Source organism: Rutidosis leptorrhynchoides, chromosome 3 (assembly GCF_046630445.1).
Source record: "Rutidosis leptorrhynchoides isolate AG116_Rl617_1_P2 chromosome 3, CSIRO_AGI_Rlap_v1, whole genome shotgun sequence".
NCBI lineage: Eukaryota > Viridiplantae > Streptophyta > Magnoliopsida > Asterales > Asteraceae > Rutidosis > Rutidosis leptorrhynchoides.
In genome coordinates, this window is record NC_092335.1 from 433,251,715 (window position 1) to 433,275,247 (window position 23,533).

A 23,533-nucleotide genomic window follows, 5' to 3' on the forward strand; every position below is an offset into this window, starting at 1 on the left:
GTAATGAAGAACTAGCACAGTTGGAATGCAGCTCACTACACAAGACAGCTATGCTCCATTATAAGCATAGTTGTTTTCCCGAGTGGTCTACATCAATGGTACTATTTAACAGAAGTCAAAGACAAAGTTGAACAGAAAAGGACACACGTCGGCGGCTGACAAGTGACCTTACAAGACCACGTGGGAATGCAGAAGGTTAACGCATGTACAGACATGGGTTATACTTTGTCATCACATAGGGAACACAACATTCTATTTGTTTAATCAAATAGTGGTGCCAAACCGAATTGGGGTGTTCCTGCAAATAGCTACCAAAGAGGAAAGAAGAGAGCATGCTCTCTGATATAGTTGTCTCCACAAGTACAGACATCTTATGTACCAGTGGACAATAGAACCATTACACGGTTAATAGGACCACTATAAATTGTTGTATCCTCTATTGTTACAACTAGTGGTGTGGGTTTATGTTATAGAGTCAAAACGTGTAATAGCTGTTAGTTTACCTCTTAGCTATAATCTAGGTAATCTGTATCAACCAACTATCATTCCGCCAAGGATAGTTGTGATTCTTTGTGATTCAATCAATAAAGAATAACTGTTGAAAGTTACCTGTGACTCTATTTATTTGCATGATTGAATACTAATCGAGTTTAACTGTTTAGTTAATTGAAAAGAAATTGTATTCACCCCCCTCTACAATACTCCTGTTGTTATCAAGGGACCAACAACTGGTATCAGAGCTTCAGTCTTGATAATTAATATCTTGGATCTGAATTCTCTCATGGTTGCATATACTAATACAGCTTATCTTGAAAATGGCTCATCCAATAGACCACCCAAATTTGATGAAGATGAGTATGAAACTTAGAAGGCAAGATTCATGCTTCACCTTGAGTCTATTGACCCACTCATGCCTGGTATCGCCATAGATGGTCCATTTGTGCCTACTGAGACTATTGGTAGTGCACCAGCTACAGCTGACACTCCTGATGTTCCTGGCAGAGAGGTTATTCTCATTCCTTCTAGATGGGATGCTGAGGATAAACGTCGTGTTGGACTTGACCCTAAGATCAGAACCTTGTTAGCTATAACTTTGCCTAACCCACTGTTCAAACTAATTAAGGGAAAAGAAGATGCCAAGCTTATGTTGGACTATCTAGATGTTACCTATGAGGGTATGGGAGAAGTTAGGCAGAACAGAATGATTTCTTTAAAACGAGAATATGAAATGTTCTTTGCGTACAAAAACGAAACCCTTAAGCAAACCTTCATTAGGTTTAACTCCTTGATTGCTGACCTGATCACTCTGAATGTCACCTATACTGAGTTTGAACAAGTTAACAAATTCATAGATTCACTGCCCACTAAATGGAAACCTGTTACTGACCCCTTAAGAACCACTCAGACCCTAAAGAACTTTAACATGTCTTCTCTCTACAGTTCACTTTGGAACGATGAGAAGGCAGAGGCTAAATTTGAACTTAACTTAAAAGAAAACTTTAGGTCTGCCCCCACCACTTCAAAATCTTCTAAGACAGATGATACTGCTCTTATTGCTGCTGCTAAAAAGAAAGCTCAAAAGGCTTTACTGGTTCAAAAGTTGCTGGCAAAAGAAGAGTCAGCTGGGAGTGATGTGGATAGTGGTACTGGGTCTGAAGAAAGCAGTGATGATGAAAGTGATACAAAAGGGTTTGCTGAAGGTATGGCTTTGCTGGCTAGGCAGTTCAAAAGGTTCAATCGTAATAGAACCAACAAGTCATACAAAGGGAGTAAGAAACCGAGTGCTAGGTATAGCAGCAAGTCAGTCAGGGGTCCTAAATCTGAGTGTTATAATTGTGGAAAGGTTGGACATTTTGCTGCTGAATGCATGTCCATGAAACCTTCAACTTTACATGCTAACTCTTTCTCAAAAGCTGACAAGTACAAAAACAAGTACAAAGCTATGAAAGCTCAGATGAAGGAAAGTGCTAAGACTGATAACAAGGGTAAAAAGCCAGAAAAGGTTCTAGTTACTGAGCATCATGTTTGGGATGAAACCAGCTCGTCGTCTTCCTCTGATTGTGATATTGATGATGATGGTGCTGGTTATGCTCCAGAAAAGAAGCTGTGTTTAATGGCCAAGGAGGTCAAGGAGTCTGATGAGGATAATAGTGGTAGCAAGTTTTTGGCTGATATGAGGGAAGCTGATCAGAAAAGAGATTCTCCTCAATGGAAAACTGAATTGATGTATAAGGTTGATAATTTTCGAACTTATACTGATGATGAAAAGGCCGAAATGTTTGACTACCTAAGAGTTGACTTATGTAGAGGCAGCAAACGTGAAGAAGTTTTGATATCAGACAACAAATCTTTAAATGAGAAACTTAAATGCAAAAATGATGAAGTTAAAATCTTGAAAGATGATATTTCAAAACTCGAAAAACAAAATTTTGCTTTAAGGTCTCTTCACGTTGAGGCAGCAGAAGTCAAGAACCAGCTGGATAATCTTAAAAAGGTTATCGCTTCATGGTGTACATCTGCTCAACGCACAGCAAAGTGTGTTAACGAGCAGGTGCCTGCCCAAGTTGAAGCTTTCTTTGCTGGTGACTATGCTGCTGCTGCTGCTATTGCAGAGGTTACTTTCATGGACCCAATTCTTGAAACAGATCCTGAAGCTGTCTTGCCAAATACTTTTGCCAAGATAATTAAAGGTAAAAAGGTCTTGACAAATAAATTTGTTAGACCTGCTACTATGTCCCCACCACCTGCCATGAAAGAGATTTTGAAGGATGAGGTTAGAGCAAGAGAAGCCAGTACCTCAATTGATGAGACTACTGACCCCTCAAGCATCTACTACATGACTCTAAAAGAAAGACGTATCAAAAGGGAAATCACTGAAAATAATCTTAGAAAAGTTAAATCTACTGATTCCCCTTCGTGTTCGAGTTCAAATTGTGCTGAGCCAGCCGATGACAAACTTACTGGTCAACCGGCAGCTGCAGACAAGCCAGTCAAACGTAATACTGGCAAGTCCAAGGCAGCAGGAAAAACATCTTCTAGTTCATCAGCTTCAGTAGACAAGCCAGTAACTTCCCACGCTGGCTCGTCAAATGATAAAGGTAAAGCAATACGTCATGACTATGGTACTGGTTCCAAGAAGAAAGCTGCCCTTACGGGAAAAGCAAAAGTGGACTCGAATGAAGAGCTGTCTATCACTGAGATTATGACAGTCAAGCTTGACCAGCTTATTGAGGCAGTAACCAAACATCGCCCCGATCCCCTTTACAATGTGTATGACCCTTCACCGATACCAAATGTGAGAAAATGCTACAAATGTGGCAGCAAGTTTCACTTAGCCAACCGGTGTCCTTTTACCCCAACCCCGTCTGCTGATGCTTCTTCAAGCAAACCAGCAGACAGGAAGAGATCATCAAAGATGACCCTTCCAGAACCCATCCTTGGATGGGTTCCCAAAAAGAACTAATCTCTTAGCTACTGTGCAGGGCATTCAAAATAAGCAAATCTGGTATCTCGATAGTGGATGTTCGAGACATATGACCGGATGTAAGTCCCTGCTAATGGACTATCAAGAAAAAGATGGTCCAGTTGTTTCGTATGGAGATAATTCGTTGAGTTACACAAAGGGTTTTGGTACTTTGACTAATGGGAATGTCACATTCTCAAATGTTGCATATGTAGTTGGGCTTAAACATAATTTACTCAGCATAAGCCAACTGACAAGCAAGAACAAGATAGTCCAATTCAGAAAGAAAATTGGAACTATTTTTGATAAGACAGGGAAGCCACTGCTGACTGCAAAACGTCATGAAAACATGTATCAAATTGACATGAATACAGCAGTCACAACAATTGATACTTGTTTCTATTCGAAGGCCGCAGACAACCTGAAATGGTTATGGCACAAGAGACTCTCACATCTCAACTTCAAAGATATTCACAAATTATCCAGTAGAAGTTTGGTGTCTGGGCTGCCCACCATGTCTTATGTAAAGGACAGACTGTGTATTGGTTGTGAAAAAGGAAAACATCACCATGCCTCATTCAAATCAAAGCAAATCTCATCTGTTGAGAAACCATTTCATTTACTTCATATGGATCTTTTTGGTCCTGTTAATGTGGCCAGCTGTAGTGGGAAGAAGTATACACTGGTTATTGTTGATGAATACTCCAGATACACCTGGGTATTCTTTTTAAAGCAAAAGAGTGAAGCTGCTGATGAAATTATCAATTTTATCAAAAGAATGGAGCTTTTAAATGGGCAACTGGTGAAACAGCTAAGAAGTGATCATGGTACAGAATTCAGAAATGCTACATTAGAAGAATTTTGTGCTGATAAAGGTATTTCACAGAACTTTTCTACTGTGAGAACACCTCAACAAAATGGTGTTGCAGAAAGAAGAAACAGAACTCTCATTGAAGCAGCAAAATCTATGTTAGCTGAGTCTGGGCTGAAAAATTCATATTGGGCAGAGGCTGTGAACACTGCATGTTTTACCCAGAATAGATCTCTAATTGTGAAAAGACATCAGAAAACTGCTTATGAAGTTCTCAAAGGAAGAAAACCCTCAATCTCATTTCTTCATGTATTTGGCACTCCCTGTTTCATTCTAAACAAGAGGGATCAGTTGGGCAAGTTTGATGCTAAGGCTGATGAAGGTATATTCTTGGGATATTCCAACATGTCAAAGGCATATAGGGTTTTCAATAAAAGAAGGGGTTGTTTTGAAGAATCAATTAATGTTACATTTGATGAAACTGCCCCAGCCTCATCTTCCAGTCAAGAAGATGAAGAGTTATTGTTTGAAGAGCCTACTCAGCAAGGTCTCAATGATGAAGAGGAACCAGCTACAAATCCCTCACCAATCCATATTGATGGGTTCTCTGATGATGAGATGGAACGCTCTGTTCCATCTGTGTGTAAACTAAGTGGACCTACTAGCTCTACTGAAGTCCTACGACTTGAGCATAGGTCTACTGGTTCTGAAGGATCACAAGCTGGTACTGGTTACAATAATACTGAACATCTGTCTCCAATTGCTGCTCATACCTTTGAACCAGCTGATGATCAAGATGCTGTTCCACGACAAGCTCACCTGTTCATAACACTAGATGGACAAAAGAGCATCCAATTGATCAAGTCATTGGTAATCTGGCTAGTGGTGTTAAAACAAGAAGGCATGCAACCAGAAATTTCTGTATGCATGTAAATTTTGTGTCTACCATTGAACCTAAATGTCCTGATGAAGCAATCAAAGATCCAAGCTGGGCAGGAGCTATGCAAGAAGAGATCTCCCAGTTTGATAGGAATAAGGTTTGGACATTGGTACCTAAACCTGATGATGAAACTAAGAAAATCATTGGTACCAAGTGGGTTTTCAAGAACAAGATGGATGAAGATGGGATTGTGATCAGAAACAAAGCTAGATTGGTAGCTCAAGGTCTCAAACAGGAAGAAGGATTGGATTATGGAGAGACTTATGCTCCAGTGGCTAGGATGGAAGCTATCAGACTGTTCTTGGCGTATGCTGCTAAGATGAACTTTAGGGTATTCCAGATGGATGTTAAATCTGCATTTCTAAATGAGAAGCTGCAAGAAGAAGTTTATGTCAAACAGCCTCCTGGTTTTGTAAGCAGTAAATATCCAAACCATGTCTACAAGCTAGAAAAAGCTCTTTATGGCCTCAAACAGGCTCCAAGAGCATGGTATGAGACACTTCATGTGTATCTCACTGGTATAGGTTTTAAAGTTGGAACAATTGACACCACTATGTTCTCAAAAGAGACAGATGGTGATCTTTTGCTGGTTCAGATATATGTGGATGATATTATTTATGGATCTAAAAACGAGAAACATTGTCAAGATTTTTCAAAACTTATGTCAAAGACATATGAAATGAGCTTACAAAGAGACTTGCAATACTTTTTGGGATTGCAAATTAAACAACTTGATGATGGAATTTTTATAAGTCAGGATAAGTATATCAAAGATATGCTAAAGAAATTTGGTCTGACCTGTTTAAAAGATATAGGGACTCCAATGGCAGCAACTATTAAAATAGATGCTGATCCCAATGGTGAACCAGTCAATATCACTGAATATAGAGGTATGATTGGATCCCTACTTTATCTCACAGCCAGCAGACCAGATATTATGTTTGCCACATGTCTCTGTGCCAGATATCAAGCTGATCCTAAAGAGTCACACTTGCTAGCAGTAAAAAGGATATTTAGGTATCTGAAAGCTACTGCTAAACGTGGTCTTTGGTATCCCAAAGACCAGGATTTTGAGCTAATTGGGTATTCAGATGCTGATTTTGCAGGGTGTAAAATAGACAGGAAAAGTACTACTGGTGGTTGCCAGTTACTGGGTGGTAGGCTAGTCAGCTGGACGGGCAAAAAGCAAAATACTGTGTCCACATCTACTGCTGAGGCAGAATACATTTCTGCTGATAGTTGTACTGCTCAAGTACTGTGGATGCAAAGCCAGCTGAAAGACTAGGGTGTTCATGTTACAAAGACTCCAATTTACTGTGACAACACAAGTGCAATAGCTATCACCAACAATCCTGTGATGCATTCAAGAACAAAGCACATTGACGTTCGATATCACTTCATAAGGGATCATGTTCAAAAAGGAGATGTGGAGCTACATTTTATTTCAACAGACCAGCAGTTAGCAGATCTATTCACAAAGCCCTTAGATGAGAAACGTTTTAACTATCTCATCTCTGAGCTGGGTATGCTTGAACTTTAAATAAAAGACAATTTTTATTGGTGTGCTGACTCTACAACATGTAGGGCAAACCAGTAAGCCATTTTTGTTAACTTACTGCCTACATGTAAAACACTCAGCACAACAAGGTCTTTTATATTTTGGTTACTCAAAATGTTTTTAATTGAAATAATAAATAGCTCACAAAATTAAATGATTCCTTAAATCTGAAACTCATTTACTTCCAATGACTTAAATTAAATTCGTGACATATTAAATGTAACAAAGTATTTTGTATTTAATACAAAACTTATTTTGTGGTTTTTAATTTTTTCTTAAAAAAAAATTAAAACCTGCTGCATTTAATGTTGAATGGGAGGTATGAGTGTTCAAGCCATATATACGTCAAATCATCAGTCTGTGTCCCCTCGAGTGTGCCAGTCTGTCACACCTGCCCACGCGCCTGCTAATGGCAGTTGTCATTTTCTCTCTCCTGCCTTTTTCACCAATCACAACGGTTAAAAGAGAGTTTTATCTTCCATAATAACCTTCAGTTATTCAGTTTTCAAATTCACACTCTTCTCTCTAAAAATCCCCAAATCTTCAAATCAATTCATACATCCATCTTCTACGAAATCATCAATGGTAGAATAATAACAACATCAATCACCACCTGCTGCAAACCAGCCAGAGGAACAACAACCACAGCCACAACAACCGGTAGCACCACAACAACCGGAACAGCAACCACCACCGGTCATCGAAGAATAAGTGGTGCAGGGCCCTCTGTTCAACCTGCACCCAAACCTTGTTAGGGCTGCAAATGCACCATAACACTCTTCCATTCGCCTATCAAGAGGCAATGCTGCTCATTCCCTTTCAATTCCCAAAACCAAAGCCAACTTGGGTTATGATGCGCTTATCGATTACATACGACAATCACCACTGGCTCGAGCTATTACCGGCGTACCTTCTCGTCTTTATCCGGCTTGTTTGGCCAGATTCTGGTATACTACCACCACGGCCACCACTCAACAGAACATTCCATGTATTCGTGGCATGGTGACTGAAACCCTAGCCTGCTCCATCACTGTTGATGCCATCCGACGTGCTCTCTAATTACCCATTGGTCCGTTCATTAATTCACCAACCAGTGATGAGTTTAGAAGAGAGGTACTGGAGATTATAGGGTTTGATGGACCAGTGGCTCATACGCCCTTAAGGAGGCAGATGCCACCTCTGTGGAACTATTTCTTTGGCTTGCTGACTCATTGTATCAGTCAGAAGTCCGGGAGCTTTGATCAGTGCTCAGATTTTGAGCTGAAGATTGGTCATGGGATGCTGTTCAATCGAAATATTGATTATGCCGGTGAAATTTACTTAAGGCTAAGGGAAATGGTGCTTGCACCTAAACGAACACATTTAATCCCCTTTCCAAGGTTTTTGAGCCTTGTTTTTGAAAATGAGCTGGGTGAAGCTTACCAGCAGATTGCTGATGAATCATTCGACCTGCCTCTAAAACAAGGGGGAATGCCAAAAGATGCTCCTGCTGCTCCATATAATGTCCTGACACCAGGCATGCTTGAGTATCTTGCTGCTCGAGGTGGAGTGAACCAACCGGCTGCCTCTGGTGTTGCACCAGCTGAGGGGGAGGGACCTCAGCGAAAGCCAGCTATAAAAAGGAAGAAGCCAGCTACCTCAACTAGTACAGCCACCGTCTCACATACTGGTAAAGTAGTAGTTGTATTAGAATCTAGTGCTCTCTGATCATAAAGAACAGCCCTAGTCTTATATACTGACTATCCACTTCTAGTATTGGAATCCGTTGCTTAACTATTTCTTGGTAACAGGTAAATCTAAATGAGCAAAAGCTGGCTCCAGGCTCACCACAGGGGAGATTGCACCAGTTTTAACTGCTGCTCCTGCAAAGGATGTGGCTATGGAACCTGGTGCGTTTCTAGACCAAACAGCAGAAAATTCTAACATAATTAAACATCTTTTATCTGCTGACTTGAAAAATGAATGTGGAGTTCAAGGTATAACTGATGTCAAAGCTAAGGGGTATAAAATACTATTGAAGTTTACAAGGAAACACTATTAAATACGATACAATTTTACACAAGATATTTATTTATTTAGAGAACGGATATACTTAAACCTTGCTGCAACACTTATAGGCAGTGTACCTAATCGTACAGTAGTGTAGTTTTTAGTAAGTCCGGTTCGTTCCACAGGGAATCTTTTTTAAACAAAGCTCAACGCTATATTAATTTACTTTTATAAAAATACAAACATATATATAAGTAATATTATTATTATAAAGGGGGGTTTTTACCGTTTAATGACCGGTTTGTCGATTTTAAAACTTTAGTCGCAGTTAAAACCAAATGTAAAATAATAAATAAATACAAGACTTAATTTTAAGCGTAAAGTAAATAACGATAATGAAATTGCGAATAATAAAAGTGCGATAAAATAAACTTGCGATAATTAAAAAGTACGATAATTAAAAGTGCAATTAAATACAATAACAATAAAAATGCGATAATTAGAAGTGCAATTAAATATAAAATAAAGGAAATTAAATATGAAATAAAAGAATTATGCTTATTTAAACTTCCGTAATCATGATGTTTGACGTGTTGATTTTAGTTTTATGCCCATGGGTTAATTGTCCTTTGTCCTGGATTATTTAATATGTCCGTCTGGTTTTTGTCCATAACAGTCCATCAGTCGTAAATATAAAGTGCGAGTGTCCTCGTCAAATTATTCTTATACCCGAAGTTAAATATTCCAACTAATTGGGGATTCGAATTGTAACAAGGTTTTAATACTTTGTTTAATGAATACACCAGGTTATCGACTGCGTGTAAACCAAGGTTTTACTACTTTGTTAACAATTACACCAATTACCCTTGAATGTAATTTCACCCCTGTTTTAATTATTCTAGTGGCTATTAATCCATTCCCGTGTCCGGTTAAATGAACGATTATTCGTACATATAAATACCCCGCCCATCGTGTCCGATTGAGTGTATATGGTAATTTATAAGGACGCCCAATTGTAAATTTTTATATTAACATTAACAAACTATCATTTAGTTAAACAAATATAAAGCCCATTAATAGCTCATAGTCTAATTTCCACAAGTATCGTTCTTTTGTCCAAACCCCAATTATGGTACAAAGCCCAATTACCCAATTTTAGTAATTAGCCCAACATCATGATTACTTCGTTTTAAATAAGCATAATAATAACTTAGCTACGAGACATTAATGTAAAAAGGTTGAACATAACTTACAATGATTAAAAATAGCGTAGCGTTACACGGACAGAATTTTGACTTACACCCTTACAACATTCGCTAACATACCCTTATTATTAGAATTATAATTAAAATTAAAATATAAATTATAAATATATATATATAATTTACGTATGATAAGAAGAAGAAAAAGATTATGAAAAATGCTCAGAATTCGGTTGGCTTTATAGGCAGTTTCTCATTTTGGGGCTCCGCGACTCGCGGCATTTTTGCCTTCAAACTTCGCGAGTCGCGGAGAATGAAATTACAGCTCAGTCCCTTGGAGTCTTTCTCTGCCGACGGTTTTTATTTATAAATATAATATATATATAATTAATATAATTAATTATATATTATATTATATTTATATACATAGTTAACTTGTAATTTTTAGTCCGTTGCGTCGAGCGTTAAGAGTTGACTCTGGTCCCGGTTCCGGATTTTCGAACGTCCTTGCGTACAATTTAATATCTTGTACTTTGCGTTTTGAATCTTGTACTCTTGTAATTTCGAGACGTTTCTTATCAATAATTGGAACCTCTTTGATTGTCTTTTGTTCTTTTGAGCTTTTTGGTCGTTTGCGTCTTCAATTCGTCGAATCTGTCTTTTGTCTTCACCTTTTATTATTTAAACGAATATCACTTGTAAATAGAACAATTGCAACTAAAAGCTTGTCTTTCTTGAGGAATAATGCTATGAAATATATGTTCATTTTTAGCATTATCAATAACCCTGGCTCCCAAGCTGACTGGTTATAAAACTAGTGTTAAGAAGAGTAGCAACCCATACTCTTCTAGCCAGACACTTCCATTTTTTTCAAAATTGAACTTAATGTTATATCCTCTGCTGCCAGTACAATCAGCAGAGCACATACCTGACCCCCAAAGCAAACTTGAGCTGGGTCCTCATCGTGTTGAACCAGCTCAGGTTACTGCACAGCCATTATGTTACTCGGATCATGATAAGAGTCTCACTCCTACATCTTTACCAGCCAGATCTCTTACACTATCTGGGTCAACATGTGTCGCCAATGAGTCAGCAGAGTCACAGCTGTACTTACAGACACCTTATTCTGTCTCATTCGAAGGGCTGACCAAATCACCAGTCTGTCCCCAGAGACCAACATCAGATGCAATTGATGAGTCAAATTTATTTGGTTCTACAGTTGTTAACATAAAATGTTCTATTGTTTCAGTTCTTAGCAGGGTATATGAACAGGCAGAGGGGGAGCAAGTTAAAGATGATATTATTCCTACTGTGCAGATTGCTGCCTCTGCTACTGGTATTGGTGCTACTGTTTCTCCTACTGGTGGTGCTGATGCTAGTAATGTTGCTTCTACAGCTGCTGGTGTTACTGCTCCCAGTATTGCTGCTTCCACTACTACACCTGAAGTGGAAGATGAAATCATAGTGGATCCTCCTGTTCTTAAAAAGGTAATTGACAATACTGTCAAGGATGTTCTACTTGATGAATCTGTTACTGAACCAAAGGGTGACATTGCGTCTGCTGCTACTACCGATGCACAAAATGTTATCATGGAAGCTGGTACAAGTGCTACTTTTCCATCTGATGTTCTCATGGATGCTGGTAAAATTGCTACTTTTCCATCAGATTCTGGTTCACAGGGTGATACTGTTCTGGAGGGTCTTGATTTTATTAATGCTGGCTATGTTGGCTATGTTCCCACTGAGCCAACGGTGGATACTGCTACTACTACTAAAGATGCTGCTTCTTCACCTCCTGCACAGTTACCTACCGCTGCTACTGGTTCTACGGAATCCGTTATGGATGCTGGTACCTCTATTTCTGCCACTACTGACTCTTCTCAAGCTACTATTTCTGCTGAGAAGAAACCTTATGTGTGCCAGGTGCCAGATCCTGATGAAGTTGTCCCTAACTTCATCTATCGGGGAGCGTCTATTACTCTCAGAGTTGCTCTGCTGGTGGATTAGCTAACTTTTGATCCTCAAACTGCCATAGTCTTAGCCAGCAAATTGCCTCGCGAAGAGCTGACTGAACTATTGTCTCAGCTTGATCGACCAGCTAGAGAAGAAGTTTATGAGAGGTTGGCTACTTTAGAACAGATCAACGAGCAGCCATATTATCATTTTTTTTTGCATGGCTCCAGCTGCTTCTCCATGGCCTGGTACATGGAGGCCTCTCAAGTTCATCAGAGATCCCTCTACTGGTAAATATGTTATGCATAATATTCCTGATTCACCAGTACCTTCTGATTCATCAGCTTCTTCCTCATCATCTTCTTCTTCTGATGGTGATGCTGATAAAGGTACTGGTAAGGATGAACCAGTCACTCATGATAATTACAAAGATATTTTACTACATATAACGTAATTACATTAATAATACCTAGCATTATATTTTTATGATATTAAATGAACTTTATAAATTTTATTACTTAAGATATATAAAGTATATTTTTATTATATAAATTTTAATACAAAATGTTATGAATTATATTATTTACTCTAATAAAATCTGTTAAAAATATTTAAATATATAAAACGACTATATTTAAGTTATATAATAATCATGTATAGATTTTGAAAATTATTTTAGTCAGATTGACTTTTGTAGACTTTTGCATGATAAATCTCGAGCATTAGGATTGTGGTACACTATGACTTGACCTAATTTGATAGACAGGTATTGACCATTATATAAATATATATATATACTTAATATAGGTTCGTGAATCCGAGGCCAACCTTGCATTGTTCAATGTCGTCATATGTATTTTTACTACAAAATACAGTATTGTGAGTTTCATTTGCTCCCTTTTTAAATGCTTTTGCAATATATATTTTTGGGACTGAGAATACATGCGCTGTTTTTATAAATGTTTGACGAAATAGACACAAGTAATTGAAACTACATTCTATGGTTGAATGATTGAAGCCGAATATGCCCCTTTTTGCTTGGTAGCCTAAGAATTAGTAAACTGATTTACTAATTGACGCGAATCCTAAAGATAGATCTATTGGGCCTAACAAACCCCATCCATGGTTGCGGATGCTTTAGTACTTCGATGTTGTTTTATCATGTCCGATGGATGCCCCGGAATGATAGGGGATATTCTTATATGCATCTTGTTAATGTCGGTTACCAGGTGTTCAATCCATAGGAATGATTTTTGCATGCATGATATTTATGAGAAATGGAAATAAAAATCTTGTGGTCTATTAAATTGATGAAAATGAATGATTACGATAAACTAATGAACTCACCAACCTTTTGGTTGACACTTTAAAGCATGCTTATTCTCAGGTATTAAAGAAATCTTTCGCTGTGTATTAGCTCATGTTAAGGATATTACTTGGAGTCATTCATGACATATTTCGAAAGACGTTGCATTCGAGTCGTTGAGTTCATCAGGATTATTATTAAGTCAATTATAGTTGGATGCATTATGAAATGGTATACATGCCGTCAACTTGCGTTGTAAAGAAAGTTTGTCTTTTAAAAACGAATGCAATGTTTGAAAATTGTATCATATAGAGGTCAAATGCCTCGCGATGTAATCAACTATTGTGAATCGTTTATAATGTATATGAACGGGTCCTTTCACCTATGCATCTAGACAGTTGAAGAAACATGAGAAGAACTATACCATACATGACCTGGAATTAGGAGCCGTGGTATTTGCATTAAAGATATGGAGACATTATCTATATGGTATCAAGTTTACGGTGTACACTGACCATAAAAGTCTTTGACACATCTTTGATCAAAAGCAGCTAAATATGAGACAAAGTCGATGGCTCGAGTTATTGAACGATTATAACTGTGAGCTGAAATATCATCCTGGGAAGGCAAATGTGGTTGCCGATGCCCTTAGTCAAAAAGACGATGTTAGACGTGTTCGTGCTTTAAACCTGAAAATCAAATCGAATCTTATATCACGAATATGTGAAGCTCAACTTGAAGCTATTAAACCAACACTTATCGAAGGTGAAGGACCTATCAGTTTCGAGAACCAACTCCAAGTGAAAGCTAATGGTACACGGTACTTTGGTAACAGAATTTGGGTTCCTCGCTTCGGTAATCTCCGTGATCTAGTCTTGGACGAAGCTCATAAGACTAGGTACTCTATTCATCCCGGTTCTAGTAAGATGTATCACGAAGTGAAGGAATTCTACTGGTGGCCTAACATGAAAGCCGACATTGCTACTTATGTTAGCAAGTGTCTCACTTGTTTGAAAGTCAAGGCTGAACATCAAAAGCCTTCTGGTCTGTTGACACAACCAGATATACCGAAGTAGAAGTGAGAATGTATCACTATGGATTTCGTTACTAAGTTGCCTAAGACTTCAAACGGCAACGATACTATTTGGGTCATGGAGTTCCTATCACAACTGTATATTAAAGAAATTGTCTCACGTCATGGAGTTCCTATCTCAATTATTTCTGATCGCGACAATCGATTCGTTTTTAGATTCTGGAAAACTTTGTAATCTGCTCTTGGAACTCAACTCGACATGAGTACAGCCTATCATCCGCAAACTGACGGTCAAAGTGAACGAACCATTCAAACAATGGAGGATATGCTACGTGCTTGTGCAATCGATTTCGGCAAAGGATGGGATAGACATCTACCTTTAGCTGAAATTTTCTACAACAACAGTTATCACTCTAGCATTAAAGCTGCGCCTTTTATAGCTTTATACGGCCGGAAATGTAGATCCCTTTTGTGTTGGGATGAACTCGAGGACAGACATTTAACTGGTCCCGAAATTATTCATGAAACTACCGAAAAGATCGTCCAGATTAAGCAACGATTAGAAACTGCCCGCAGCCGACAAAAGAGCTATGCTGATAAGCATCGAAAGGATATAGAATTCCAAGTTAGAAATAAAGTCATGTTGAAAGTATCCCCTTGGAAAGGTGTCGTCCGCTTCGGTAAACGAAGTAAACTCAGTCCACGATATGTTGGACCTTTCAAGAGTCGGTCCCGTGGCGTACCGATTAGAACTACCAACTGAGCTTAGCCAAGTACATGATGTGTTTCATGTCTCGAATCTTAAAAAGTGTCTTGCTGATGACACGCTTGTTATTCCTTTGGATGATATCCGGATTGATGAGCAAATGTACTTCGTTGAAGAACCTATAGAGATCATGAATGAAGAGATCAAACAAACGCGTAAAAGCAACATACCTATCGTTAAAGTCCGTTGGAATTCTCGTAGAGGCCCCGAATATACATGGGAACGCAAAGACCAAATGATACGGAAATATCCCCATCTCTTCTCAATTGCTGATGCAAACGAGAAATCTACCTAAAACTTCGGGATGAAGTTTCTAATAACGGGAAGGTACTATAACGACCCTCATTTTTCCATTATATATTTTCCAATATTAAATGTCCAACCAATATAATTAAAACTTAATGATTTAACTTTAATCAACAATTGTTAAGTGTTAAGAGTTATAAAACATATTAATTAACTTTGTGCAATAATTTACAAGTTAATAAAAGATGAAAAATAAAAGCTTATTAACTTTCGTGAACAAAAAGTAATAACTCAAAACTTAAAGCTTTTAAACATGTAAACTTGAACTTATAAGGAACCATTTTAACCAAACCAAACTACAAGGTCTAAAACAAAAAAGTTCCATCTCTTTTCTCCTAACCCTAGCCGATTTCTACATGTAAAAAAAGAGATGAAATGACCATTATACCCCTCTAAAAATCGGCTAGCATCACCACCTCCCTAAACCTAACTTTTCCTCCAAGTATTCTAACCTAAACCTAGTTCTAGAATGACCTAATCTCAACTATAAAAGGAGGTGCTAGGTTATCATTTTTCTCATCCCATTCTCTCATTCATAATCACCTCACAAAACAATCAATCTCCTTCCTCTTTCTCTCTTGAAATCAGCAGCCAAACCACCACCAGAACACCACCACTCCACCACCGAAACATCCAACACCACCATCACCACCATACCCCGCGGTTTTTAACAAAACCGAACACCACCACCACCTTTTTGTTATTTTGGTTAATTGCTTCTTGATTCCGGGTAATCTTCAAGTGATCTTCAACGTGTTCTTGAAGATCTTCGACGTGCTCCTCTTATTCGGGTTGATTTGATCTTACATCTTCAAGTCTTCTTTTCTTTTCTTTGTTAATCTTCATCCATCTTCAAGGTATAAAAACTATAAACCTAACTATTTAATTTGTTCATTCAATTCTTGTTTTGATTCATGTCTTGTTCTTGATCCATATTAATCATGTTTAATTAACCTAAACATTATATATATACATATGCAATCGACATACATATATACATATATATGTATCGACTAAAATAATAATAAATAAATAATATAATGTTTGATCTTTAAACCCTAATTAAGTGGAACATTATTATGTTATGATCTTGTTAACGATAAAATGTTATACATATACATATATGGCCGATTTAAAAAAAAAAATTTGTTGAATCTTAAAAACCCTAAAAGATTTATCAAAGATTTGTTAAGGGTTAAAAAGGGAAACAAATATATATACATAATATATATACATATACGATTATATATATATATATATATATATATATATATATATATATATATATATATATATATATATATATATATATATATATATATATATATATATATATATATATATATATATGTATATAAAATTATTTTATATATATAAATATATACGGTTATATTTATAAAAAAAATAAACAAAACTATATATATATATATATATATATATATATATATACATATACACGACACATATACTATACATATATACATATTAAATACTTAAACCCTAATTAACTAAACCCTAAACCTAATACTACATAAATACTATCTAAAACATTTAATACTACTAAACCCTAATCATTAATTAATTATTAAAACCTAACTACTCTAATTAATTAAAACCCTAATTTAAACCTACCTAATTAATACTACTTACTACTAAACCCTAATACAACTATTTATACTACATACTACTACCTAACACTTATACACTTATACTACTACTAACACTTATAATGTACTACTTATATTATAATACTTATATTATAAGATTATAACATATGATTACAATAATCATTCACGATAACGTGAGGTTACTTGAACAACTACGCTACTTGTGGCCTAGGGTGATCCTTGTTACCATTATGGGACGTTTGTGGATCTCGAATGCCAAGACTTAGATTCTGGTCAAGAGATCATGGGCTGACCGGTAACAATAGATCATTCGAGTGACTTGCATGTTAGCAACGAAGTTTGGGCGAGATTGTACAACACTTAGTCACTTACACACTTAATAAGTGGTGGACTTATTAAGAACAACTCACTTGAGTTCAACACTAACTTACTAAAAATAGAAACTTACTAAGAATGAGAACTTAGTAAAACGAACTACACTTAAACACTTGCATACTTAACTTAAACTTGGGCAAACATTTAACTACTCTTAAATGTCGTTAGGTTGACTTTCTGCTCACAATCATCCAACTCTTCTTATCCGAGGAATAACAAACTCTTCTCCTACTTACTAAGGTTAACTTCATAGCCCCACTTACTATTGCGCAATTTATTTAAACTTACTGGGGTGAGACACATGCTACTTTTAATATTTACAATTTAGACACAAGTACCAACTATTAAACTGTGTTATACCTGGCTATGTCCTGCAAGTCCTCACTGTGATATTTTTAATTGCTTTTACATAACGCATTCTTAATTATTGGGGGTAGGCCTATCGGGAGGAACGTCCCCGATACACTTGACCAAGTCAATGTATTACTTAATAATGATTCAAACCGACAAGGACAGTACAGCTTGTCACGGGGCAAACTTTGAACTGTTTAGTCTAAATATCACAAACTTGGCACTACTTTTAGATCCCTGCGAGATCTACTTTTATAAATAAAAATCTTGTGGTCTAAACAACGGTCAACTATTTTGTTAAACCTATTAAGTTCACTCAACCTTTTTGGTTGACACTTTAGCATGTTTTGTCTCAGGTTACGATTGATCAGCTTACTCTTATCTGTGTGATGCTACTTGGACTCTAGGACTTGAAAAAAGAGTGAAATTTATTATTTATGCATTTATTTACATTCTTGCAATTTCAATTCTTGTAGAGACATTCTATTTTCCGCTGCGTACTCAATAAAGTTTGTTTTTATCATATAGTGTCGTTCTCATTATATAATATGTTAGTATTTTTAATATTAATGTCACATCCACCCAGACCCTAATTGGGGGTGTGATATTATGTTAGACGGATTAAATAGTTAGGCCCAAATCCATTTGTGAGCTTGGTACATTAGGGTTTACCATTAGGGTTTCATAATGTACTCTATAAATATGGATGAATAATAAACTAATCTTATGGGGTTTACATTCTATAACATCGTATCAGAAGGTTATGATCCTGGTTAAATTACTTCTTCAATATCTTCCCTTTCGGTAGCTAAACACCGATTCATTTTTTATTCACGTAAGAGTATAGTTTAATAATACAACCAATTGTTCCGTTGTTTTTTATTTATTTCTTCGTTAAGCCTACGGCAATTGAGCACTTTGTCTTTGTCGGTACATCTTTTTCTATTTATTTCTTACGTATATTATTGTTATTAGCCAGCAGCCAAAAACAATATTTTGTTTTTTCCTTTCTTCGATTTGTTTACAGATAAAATGCCACAAACAATATCAAAAACTGAAACTAGTGCCACTCTTATTATTTATGGTTTCGTTTGTTCATCTTGCTTTTCTAAAATAAGTGAGTACACAAAATAGTCGGCGTGGGGCTGAGCCGCCTAGCTTGACTAGGTTTCAAACCCCCAAAAAAAAGAGGAATATAAAAAAAGAAAAAAAAAGTCTCTTGTTTTGCAGCGTTGAAGAAGATTGTATCAGCAATAAAAGTTCAAAGCTCAAGTTCTGCTCAATCCTTAGGCAAGCAAGCCACGACGTAAAAAAAAAGGTTACGGAAAAGGAAACGCAGTCAAGCAAAGCAACCAATCTACGATTATCAGTCAATTCGATGCAACGAATACGAGAAAAAAAATCTCTTTTATTTATGTAGTGTTATTTTCCAGTCCGAGCTTTCGCGATTTCGCCACTCGGACTGCGGGGGAGAGTTAGACTGATTAAATAGTTAGGCCCAAGTCCGTTTGTGAGCTTGGTCCATTAGGGTTTACCATTAGGGTTTAATAATGTACTCTATAAATATGGATGAATAATAAACGAATCTTATGGGGGTTTACATTCTACAACACATTAATGGAGGATAAACAAGTTGATTTAGATTATACTTTGTCTCTTATCGTATTCCCCTGTATACTAAATCCCAGCGGTAACTCAGCCGTTATATATATGTTGCTGTTATCTTTTAAAACTGTTCAAAAGAGGAAAATGTTCTTGACGGCTGGTCCAACCCTATCGTTTTTACACGTACCATACTTGGCCATTACCTGAATTACTCATTTACATAGCCAACCAGTGGCAAACTATAACTTTATAATCTCGATGCAGGTTTTATCACGCATTAATTCAAAAGTTCACAACCTCAATGGCCAAGTACGTTCAACACCAAGCCGAGTTGAAGTTTTGAGTTGTGAACGGAAAATTCAAAACAGGATCTGTACATTATTGTGCATCTGCCATAAATTGAAGACCTTATAAAAACACACTCACTCATAACTAAGTAGCACACTGTAGACACATCATGCTATGTAACACTTATTAAAGACCAACTGAAGTATTTCCCTTTTAAGAATATATTATAAACAGCATTAGCATGTAACGCATGGAAACTGTAGAACGAAACATCTAACCAGGTTCGACGCAGCATCGCACGGCTGACCTAATGCTTGTTATTATTAAATATATAAATTAGCATATGTAATCGTTTTTAAAAGATAAAAAGATAATAGATATAATTATGCCGGTTGTTCCTCAACTTGTACACAAAATTCGCACGTCATCCTTAATCTTTTTTTTTTTGCTTGACTCGTCTCTGATGTTGTACAATTTAACGGTCATCCTTCCGTCTACTTTCCGTTCCATTTTTCTGTTAAGTTGAATTATGTGAATATCATGTGGGGGTATTCTAGTCCTTTTATCCTTTCTACCATTATCTTCATTTCCATCCTCAATATTTCACAAACCCTAGTTTCTTCTCCACCTTTCCTTCTTATTCTTTCATTACAAAATCATAAATCCTACTTCCCCCGTCACATATTAATAGTCCACAGACAAAAAACACAGAGTTTAAGAAGTATTATCATTACACTGTACTTTTTATTTATTTTACAGTTTTACCTCTTACTTTTTACACATCTTTTTGTCTTATACGCAAAAGTTAAGGCATAAAGAAAATATACATTATTATTTTTATCTATTTATAAAAATGGACTATTAATTTGGGATAAAAAAAAAATTTAAACTATGGACAGAGGGAGTATTATCTGAACAAATCCAAATCCAAATGCATATACAAACTAAACTTAAAATCAAATATAAATCAAAAGCATAACCATAGCACCCAAAAAAGGGATAAGATGTAATCATTTCAAACTCGATACAAATCAAATCAAAACTAAATTTAAAACGTAATTCAAATGTAAATCTAACACTAAATCAAGAATATTTTTTCATCAAAACTAAGTATAAAGACAAGATTGTCGTTTGTAGCATTTGTAACAAAGTCATGCAACACAAAGGTGTAAGCTCACTATGTTTTTCAACATATTAATTGTTCCTCAACAACAATATTTATACAGTAGGTCACCATGTATGTCATTGGAAACCCCCAAAATGTAAACCCTAAAATTAATAAAAACTTCAACAATTTCTTTGTTCTCAACGCTTCCCAATTGGCAGGAATTAGTCACTTCAACAACCTTCGATGATTATACGAGTATCCAAAATACAAACGAGATGGATGTTTGTTGTCCCAACCGTTCTTTTAGTCCCGAGCCTGCTAACAAGAAGGGATAATTTATAACACAGTTTTCATGTTGTTGATTCCTAGGTGTAGTGCTTCTTCCCCTTTGGCTGTCTATCGGTACTAGTGGACTAGCATTGACCCGAACCTATAGGTGTAACCTTTCGATCAATACTATAATTGAGAATTGAAACATAGCATCTGAGGCTGCATTAATCGAGGATACACGACATAAGAAATTGTTCTATTTCCAAACTTTACCTTCAAGAAGCGTAGTTTTTTTTTCTTCCCCCGATCACGAATCTTGGGCATTTTTAGTAAGACTGAGAGTAAAAAAAAATCAAATCGCACCATCTCTGTAATATCTAAATGCCTCTTTTTCCCGCCCACATCACCATTCAATATATCTTAGCCTACTATCAGCCAAACCACCTGGGCACTAGGCTTAATGTGAGTCGGATCGCTTATCCATGCTTCATAACTGGAAAAACGAGCACCGTGTAAATACATACCACTCAGCCAAAGGAAAATGATGGAGAGTTGATCGAAATGCGCACTAAATACTTTTCGAGAGATCTCTTCCAAATCACTAGTATGTCTATCGAAACTCCCCTGGCGGATGGGTAATAACGGAGGTGGCTCTTTATGATACTATGCAATTTGTGCTACCAGATGTACATACAATATGCATGGGATCAACCGCTTCAATGGGATCTTTTATCCTGTTAGGAGAAATTACCAAACGTATAGCATTCCTTCACGTATGGCGCCAATGAGACTAGCTATTTATGAATGTCTTCGTGGTGGCCTTAAGATGATGAAAATGTGAACTCCCAACCATTTATTCGTTGGAGAGACCATTTCTTATTTTGTGTCGAAGCTATTTATAAATCACAAGCTGAAACAGGGGAAAACAAATGGCATTACTTGAATGCTACTGCGGGTACATGCGAATATATGATGAAAAGGGATGTATATGACAGAGAATTGGGAGTTCCTATTGTAATGCACGACTACCTAACAGGTGGATTCATTGTAAATGCTAGCTTGGCTCATTATTGCCGAGATAATGGTCTACTTCTTCACATCCACCACGCAATGCATGCAGTTATTGATAGACATAAGAATCATGGTATGCACTTTCGTGTACTAGCTAAAGCATTACGTATGTCTGGTGGAGATCATATTCACTCTGGTACCGTAGTAGGTAAACTTGAAGGTGAAAGAGAGGTCACTCTGGGCTTTGTTAATTTACTGCGTGATGATTTTATTGAATAAGATAGAAGTCGCGGTATTTATTTCACCCAAGGTTAGGTCTCTTTACCAGGTGTTCTGCCAGTAGCTTCGGATGGTATTCATGTCGTATGCCTGCTTTGATTGAGATCTTTGGAGATGATTCACTACTACAGTTTGGTGGTTGGCTAAAGTTATGGGTCATAATTATTACGGGGAGCCGCAAAGTATATTCTATCGCGCCCCTTTCTTGGAAAGTAGTCACTACCTGAGCCATAGAAGATTTTTTTTAACAATAGCTACATAAACGCATATTACATTTAGGCCTTGTTGATTTAGAATTGTATATGTTGCTACTGCTGTTTTACCGGCCTGTCTGTCCCCACTTATTAATTCTCGCAGACCACGTCCTTTGCAGAGGCGAAGCCAATAGGGGGTGTGAGGGTGCTGAGCATCCCCCAACTGTTGCACAGCATAGTATATTCTAATGGGAAAAATTTGAAGATTCTGCGTATAAGATGTATTCAACAATGTTAAAAATTGAAAAATGGCAGGTGGTTTTTGAGTTTTGAGAGAGAAAATTGAAGAAGATAACCTTTTGTACTTTTGTGATTTTTACATCATCACCCCTCAACTAATGATATATATCTTATTTTAGTCCATCAATTTAAGAAACAATGTGACGATCGCTCTAAATCCACTTGGACGAACACGTCATTCATCGATTTAAACTGTGACGATCGCTCTAAATCCACTTGGACGAACACGTCATTCATCGATTTCATTGCGAGGTATTTGACCTCTATATGATACGTTTTGTAAACATTGCATTCTTTTGAAAAGGCACACCATAAATGAATATTTAAATCAAAGGTTTTCGACATCTGATGATTTCTACATATAGACAATCACCGTAATATAGTAATTTACAATAATACTTCCGTTGACAATGCAGTCAAAATAAGATACATGGTGATGATTCGGTGAATGCAATGTTTCCTTGAAAAATATGCCACTTATGACTCCATGCACATAGCTTGTCTATCATATAAGCAAACAGCGGAAGACTTCTAGGGAACCTGAGAATAAACATGCTAACAAGTGTCAACACAAAGGTTGGTGAGTTCATAGTTTTAATGTTTTGCATAATCTGTACATAAAGGTGGATCACAAGATTTCAGTTGTTCAATCCAGAAACGTTTATCAAAATATTCTACGAAATTGAGCACATTAGTAACTAAACTTAACGTATATATAATTTGTACCCTTTGTATAATCATCTTAATAATACACGCAAACCAACGTGTACGCTTCTCAAATAGCATACGTCCGTTAA

General features: G+C 36.7%; 1 protein-coding gene across 1 annotated transcript; it reads right to left on the reverse strand.

Annotated features, from left to right (window-relative positions):
* Positions 1-20,907: 20,907 nt before the first annotated feature.
* Positions 20,908-21,276, reverse strand: LOC139901479 (uncharacterized). Its single transcript, XM_071884187.1, is given in 3 exon segments — positions 20,908-20,986; positions 20,988-21,112; positions 21,226-21,276. Coding segments are annotated over 3 exon segments (255 nt in total).
* Positions 21,277-23,533: the final 2,257 nt, after the last annotated feature.